At 25.0% G+C, this 7,164-nt stretch overlaps 4 protein-coding genes across 4 annotated transcripts; 1 reads left to right on the top strand and 3 right to left on the bottom strand.

The window, feature by feature from the left end:
- Positions 1–401: 401 nt before the first annotated feature.
- Positions 402–2,456, bottom strand: ENU1_080940 (hypothetical protein; the record flags this gene model as incomplete). The annotated part of the gene is made up of 1 exon (XM_008858712.1): positions 402–2,456. The coding sequence occupies one exon, from the start codon at positions 2,454–2,456 to the stop codon at positions 402–404; it is 2,055 nt and encodes a 684-aa protein (XP_008856934.1).
- A 671-nt stretch (positions 2,457–3,127) lies between these two features.
- ENU1_080930 (antibiotic biosynthesis monooxygenase domain containing protein) lies at positions 3,128–3,415 on the top strand (the record flags this gene model as incomplete). Its single annotated transcript, XM_008858711.1, has 1 exon — positions 3,128–3,415. The coding sequence occupies one exon, from the start codon at positions 3,128–3,130 to the stop codon at positions 3,413–3,415; it is 288 nt and encodes a 95-aa protein (XP_008856933.1).
- A 58-nt stretch (positions 3,416–3,473) lies between these two features.
- On the bottom strand, positions 3,474–4,328 carry ENU1_080920 (hypothetical protein; the record flags this gene model as incomplete). The annotated part of the gene is made up of 1 exon (XM_008858710.1): positions 3,474–4,328. One exon carries the CDS (start codon positions 4,326–4,328, stop codon positions 3,474–3,476), a length of 855 nt encoding a protein of 284 aa, XP_008856932.1.
- Positions 4,329–5,518: 1,190 nt separating this feature from the next.
- On the bottom strand, positions 5,519–6,703 carry ENU1_080910 (bromodomain containing protein; the record flags this gene model as incomplete). The annotated part of the gene is made up of 1 exon (XM_008858709.1): positions 5,519–6,703. One exon carries the CDS (start codon positions 6,701–6,703, stop codon positions 5,519–5,521), a length of 1,185 nt encoding a protein of 394 aa, XP_008856931.1.
- Positions 6,704–7,164: the final 461 nt, after the last annotated feature.

Here is a 7,164-nt window from a genome sequence, read left to right as displayed (position 1 = left end):
TTTTATTTTTAGTATTTTTTCATTTTTTTATTTCTTTAAGTAATTTAATGTTTTTTGTATTATTAAACAATTAATTCAAACTACTACTCCATTTTTTTTGACATTTCAAATTTCTCTCTATTTTCATCAGTCATTTTTTTTTAGTAAAAGGAAAAATAAAAAAAAAGATAAGAAATGAATATAATAAAAGAAAAGAAATAAATAATTCCTTTTATGTTTATTATTCATAGTTTATAATAAAACCAATAACTCTCAAAATAAGCAGATTAGTATATGAGTTCAACATTAAATTAGTTTGAATTTAAAAAAATAAATAATTATTTTCTTTGTGGTTAAAATAATTTATAAACTTTTTCTTAAAAAAAACCTCCCTTATTTAATCTAAATTTAAACCAAATCAATTAAAGTTTTTCAATAATTCCAATGAGTTTGTCATTATCTTCAGCAGAAGTAAAACATAGTGTGTAATATTTAGGGACAATCTTATTTGTTGTATTATCCTTTTCAAAGCATTTGAACACACATCTATTTGAAGTTGCTTTTTTAATAGAAACAACTCCCTTTTGTAAATAACAGAGAACAAATGGAGACCCTGTAGCGGTATTCATAACATTTAGTTGAATTTTGCCATTTTGTTTATTCTTAATCACACTAAGTGTTGCCTCAGACCCAAGAGCTCTCCATTCAGTACTAATGACTTTTCCTTCTTGATTTTTCTCTTGATACAAACGAGCAATCTTAATAACACTTTGCATTACATATTCTTGGTTTTCATCAACCTTTTGTTCTTGAATTTCCATCTTAATAACTGGCTTAAATTCAGTTTTATTTTCTTCTTCTTCTAATTTATCATCATCTTTTTCAGTTGTATTATTGTTTTGTGATTGGTTAAATGGATTTCCTAAATTAGAACTATTTCCAAAACTAAATGCATTATTTGTACTTGAACTATTATTAAATGAACCTAAAGTATTTTGAGCCTCTTCTTTAGGTTTTTCGTTATTTCCAAACCCAGTAGATGCAAAACAATTTCCAAAAGCAGCATTGTTAAACCCATTTTCTTGAACCTTTTTATCTTCATTATTTTCATTATCTTTTAGTCCAGCAAATAAATTCTTTGAAGATTGTCCTTCTTTAGAAGATTCGTTTACCTTCTTATCAGTGGTTCCAAATCCATCAAATGAAAAGTTTCCAAAGATAGAAGTTGAAGTATTTTCATCTTTTTTCTTGTCAGTGGTTCCAAATCCATTAAATGAGAATCCTCCAAAAATATTATTTGTTTGATTTTCCTCTTTTGGTTTTTCATTGCTCTTAGTTTCAACAGTACTATTAAATCCATTAAATGAGAAATTAGTGAAAGGATTAGAAGCAGTATTAGTCTGTTCTGTTGGTTTGTCGTTGTCTTTTTTCTCATTTTCCTTTTGATTTGTTTTTTCAGCACTCGAAGAAGTACCAAAATTGAATCCTTTTCCAAAATCAATATTTCCGAAAGAAAATCCATTTGATGTATTTTCAGGTTTTGCTGTTTCATTCGTTCCAAAATCAAATTTGAATCCATCTTTTGTTACTTCAATCTTTTTTTCTTCAACTACTTTTTCATCTTCTAACTTTGCAGTAAGTGAAGGAACTTCTTTTTCTGTTGGAATTGTTGGAGCTTCAAATAAAACAAATTCACGTTTTTGTGGAGTATAATATTTATTTTCAAAAGGTCCACTTTGTGTATCTTCTTTTGTAACTTGTTGTGGTTGCTCTTCAACTTCTTTTTCAATCTTTTCTTCTTTAGGAGGTTCAGCTTGAAGCCCTAAACTACCAAAAGAAAAAGTGCCAGAAGCGAATGGGTTTGATTGGTTTTGTTTTGTCCCTGAACCAAATGATGAAAACCCATTAAAATCTCCTTGTGATGGAATTTTAAAATCTGCAAATGAATTTGAAAATGCAGGAACAGAATTATTGTTTACATTTAATTCTACTGTCTTATTAGTATCTTTAGGTTTGTCTTCCCTTTCAAAAACACTTTGTCTAACTCTTTTTTGAACAGTAAATTCATTAGAATCTCCAATAGACATTTTGGGAGGTACAGAAATTGGTGCGTTGAAAAGAGCATCACCAAATGAATCACCATCATGAAGATTATCTTTTTTGTTTACAAAAACGGTAAGTCTATGTCCATCTGCCTTTTCTTGAACAACAGGCTTTGAACTTCCAATAAGCTCAACAACAGAAGTTCTTTTGGGTTGTTTTCTTAAAACAGGGTTACTGTCTCCTTGAATCTTTTCAGATGAATTTTCATTTCTCAAAGCAATACCTCCCCATAAATTCGTTTGTGTTTCTGGTTTATTTTCTTCCTCATGAATTCCAGAAAAACTTTCTTCTTGAATAGAGACTTCTTTCTTTTCATCTCTTTTTGATGCCAATATTTGTTGTTCAAGAAGAGATCCATTTGTTATTTGTTCCATTCTTTGTTCTAATTGTTTAGATGATTGAGGTGGGAAAAGAATATTAAATCTAGTTGCATACTTAGAAAATACAGATTGTCTATTTATAAATTTCGTGATTTTTTGTGTTTTTTAGATTTAATACAGAGAATATGATCACACAAACCTAGATTTCATGACTGATTTTTAAGTTCTATTGATAAGATTAAAAGTGAGATAAAACTTTATTATTTCTTTTACTATTGAAAACTAGTTTTTGATAAATAACAAACAAATGAGTAACCCACTAGTTAAAATCACATTGAATAATTCAGTTAATTCTTCTAGTGAAACGATTCTTGATAATAAAATTGATGGACCTATTACAATTGAGCAAACTATGCAAGCAGTATTAGATGCACAAAACACTGTGAATTCCAAATTAACTGAAATATTAAAACAAAATAAGTAATTTGAAGGTATTTTTTTGTTTATAATTAATAGAAGATATTTTACATTAACAAAAGAGAAATAGATAAGAAGAAGCTAATACAAGAAGAAGAGATAAAGCTTCAATTAAAAATAATAAAATGAAAAACATCAACAAAATAAGATTGAAGTTTCATTTCTATTTTTTTTTTTTATTTGAAAACTTTTTGCTTTACTCTAAAAAGGAAAGAACAAAAAGGTTATTAGAACTTATTAATCAGTTAATGGTTGTTATTGTTCATTGCCATATGTACTTAAAAGAAGACCCAGAGTTACTTGCTGAAGTAACAACAATGGTTAATGCTAGTAGAAAAGATCCTGGTTGTATTTCATATTCATTTGTAAATGAAGTAACTAATACAACTCATTATATTATGATTGAAGAATGGGAATCACAAGAAAAATTAGACGCACATATGAAAACAACTCATTTTGCTCAATTTATTAATTTTATAAACAAAATTTCAACTAAAGAATCTAACATTGAAGTGTTAACTGCAACTAAAGCTTAAAAAAAAAATTAATTTTTTTTTACTTTTTATTTAAGAAGCTTATTTTTATTTAAGAATATTAAAGAATAACTTTAAAGACAATATCACCTTGTAGCATATTTATTGATTTATTTCCATCATTTTTGAAACAGACATAATAAGGTGTTTGTGCGTAATTTGGTATTAAATACACTTTTTTATATTTTATCATAAATGAATTATCATCTTCTATTTCTCTTAAAATTAAAATTGGTTGATATGTTAATAATTCATTTTTTTGAATAGAAATAAAAGTTGTAGGTGTTTTGTTAAGAGGTTCTAAAGAAGTTCTAAAAGAATAATTAATATTATATTCTTCTAATGTCCTAAAAATTTGCATATTTTTGTATTGTAAAAAATTTACATAAAGATCTCCATAACGTTGTTTATTTTTTAAAAATATTCCACATTCTTTTAATATAATAAGAGAATTTTGTGTTATATTAGGTAAATGTAATTGTTTAATATTTCCATTTGGTAATAAAATTGAATAATTATTATCTTCTAAAGTAAATACTGAAGTATAAACAATATCTCCTTCAATAACAAATTGCGGTGATGGTTTAATTTCAATCATAAAATAATATGTTGTAATAAATTTTTTAATTTTTATAATATCTCCTTGTTTTACTCCTTTTTCTATTAGTATTTTTTCATTTCTTTCATTTTGTTTTGTTTCTATTTTTCCATTTTTAAAATCAAAAAAAATTTCTTTACCATTACAACTTTCTTCTAATGTTATTTCAAGCGTAATTTGTTTTATAATACCATTCCCTTGTCTTTCTAATTCTATTATTTCTTCATTATTAATTATTAAAGTCCCAATAGGAAGATTTCCACTGATAGAAAAAGAATTAATTTGTATTGGTTGATATTCATATGAAACTTTTTTCATTTAAAAATAAAAAAAAATTTTAATTTTTTTTTTATTTTTATTTATTTCAACAGCGAAAGGATGAGATTAATCTCACCTGAGCAAACAACAATAGAAATCAATTTTATTAGTACTTAATTAATTGTTTTAGTTATTTTTTATAAAAGAAATACATCTTGAAAGAAAGACGACACTGTCTTCTTTAGTTAATCCAACTATGGAAAAACTAAATTCATTAATTTGGACGACTTAGTCAAACAGGATGTCCGAAGAACCAACAAGAAAAAATCTAAAGTTAGTACTTCTCAACATAAAAGAAATATTCCTTCAAAGTTAAGATTGAGTCGTACGTCAAGAGAAGTTGTGACAATTCCCTATTGAATGAGGTCTCATAGAAGAATGTAAATTATATTTACTTAATCAACCATTCCTGACAAAATGTCCTATATAACTATTTTTCTGTTACTCGTTATCAAGGCTTTAAGAGTACATCCCTTTCCATGCACTGAACTGTTGAATCGTTTAGCTGAGTTAAAAATTACTTTTGGATTTGAAATTACTTACATTTGGTTGTAACTATTAAGCATAATCATTTTTGGTGATAAAAAATTAGGGTGTGTATTGGTTATCCCAAGACGTTCAGTTATAGTTTTATCCTTTTACTATGAAGTCATGAATTTGTGTAGCTTATTACTCTCAAGATGTGATGTGAAACATTTAAGATTTACTCTCTATTGTATCACTTCATTAAAAAAAGGTTTTGGAACGTGGTTTATAATACTACCAGCATATCTTGGGACATGATGTACTATTTTACTGGAAAATAGCCTACACCTGCTATACAATTGAATGATGTGATATCATTTAATAGCAGCTTTGCTGAAACAATTAAAGTAATATTAGAGTGTAATATTTATTATTTTTTCTTGATGTTATTTTGACGTGTTTTTTTCAAGGATTTACTTCTACATACACAGAAACAATGAACTATTTGTCTTGTCAATAATCTATTATTACTTCAAATAATTCAGAGTTTCCATACTGAAGGGGATCGAATGAATTTAACAAGTAAAAAAACATTTATATATCAATTTAATGTAAATTTCCATTAAGTAACTCAAGACAAAGAGAATATCTGATAGACCAAAAAATATTTATTTTTTAATGAAAAAAAAGTTTCAAAGTAGAAAAAAAAATTCAATTAAAATACTTTAAATAGAAAATTTCATTGTTGATAGTTTCTTTTCATATGCATCTGACATTGTTTTAGCAAGATTCCAAACTTCAGAATTAGGGGCATTATATTTAAATGCATTATTCCAAACTAAATCAATATCAGAAAGTATTTCATTTACATTTTTATAAGTTTTATCTTTTAATTTATTTTTTATTGTTCCAAGGTCCATTGGATGTTTAATGATATCAAAATAATTAATTGCACCTGTTAATTGAGGGTCAACTGGTTCTTTAAATGCGAATGATGCTTTATTTCTTAATAAAGAAGAAAGAAGTTTATTAATCAAAGAAGTATTTTGACTGTTTAGAGGGAATTGAGTATCAAAACGATTTGAAGAAATTAATAATTCATCTTCAATACCATTAGAAGTATCTTTTTTTGATAATTTTTTTTCTTTATGAACATTTGTTTCTAACAGTTCTTTAGTATTTAATTTTTTTGGTTTTTTTTCTTGATGAAGAAGAGTAACTGTTAAATCTGTTTCAATTGGTTTTGTTATATTTTTTTTTGTTTTCTTTTTCTTTTCAATATTCTTTTTTTCTTTTATAATTTCAATGTGTTTATTCATTGAAAGTAATATATATGGTAATAACTTTCCTACAAATGAATAATCTTTTTTATTTATTATTTCTTTTAAACAAATTTGACTTATACTTTTAAAATATTCTTCATAATATCTTCTATGTGCTTCATTTAAAAAGAATTCTTCTACTAATGCCCAGTTATCATATATATTTGATTCAAAGTCATTTTTAATTCTTTTAATAATACAATAAAATATACTACTAATTGGTTCATTAATCCAATTCTTTTGAATAAAATGAAGTAATTCTAAACATTCTTTCATTTCCATTTCAATTTTATTTGTATAACACCATGTAATAAATCCTTTTAATGTTTCTTTATTTAATTCAATCATTGGTTGTTTTTCTAAACTAAAGTATTGATAAAAATATGAACACCGTGTTGATAAAATAAATTTATATACTTTCATTTCTTTGTCTCCTTCAAATGAATAATCACCATCTCCTGATTCATATAATTCTTTAAAAAATGTGTTAACTGTTTCTTCATTCATTGTTATATCTTCAACATCTCGTAGGTGAAGATTTGATATTGAAATTTTCCCTTGTTGTATGTCTTCTGCAAGACCAAACATTTCTTATTGAGTTGATAGTTTTTCTCTTTTTATTTTATTTGTTTTATATAACATCATTAATTCAATTTATCTTCGACTTATTGCCTTTTTATAACTTCAAATTATTACTTCAAAGTATTGGTAATGTTAAAAAAAGGTAATTAATACGTGTATTTGTAAACTGATTTCTTAAAGATTTATGACATTCATTTCAATTATATTTAATACCTTTTTTATCTCTCTGTATATTTTTGCTCCTTTTTGAATGTTCTTATATTAATAGGTTATTATAGTTTATAATATAAATTACTATTATATTTCATGTTTTTTTTATTGTTATTTTTATTATATAATTTTAAATTGTAATATAATTATTTTAATAATCTATATTATTGATTGTATATGTAGTAATTTAATTAATAACATTTATACTTCTTATATATTCACCACACTCCTTTACATCATGCTTTCTTTCATTTAAT

This window comes from Entamoeba nuttalli (assembly GCF_000257125.1).
Source record: "Entamoeba nuttalli P19 unplaced genomic scaffold asmbl_3773, whole genome shotgun sequence".
NCBI lineage: Eukaryota > Evosea > Mastigamoebida > Endamoebidae > Entamoeba > Entamoeba nuttalli.
This window is presented reverse-complemented; position numbering and strand designations above follow the sequence as displayed.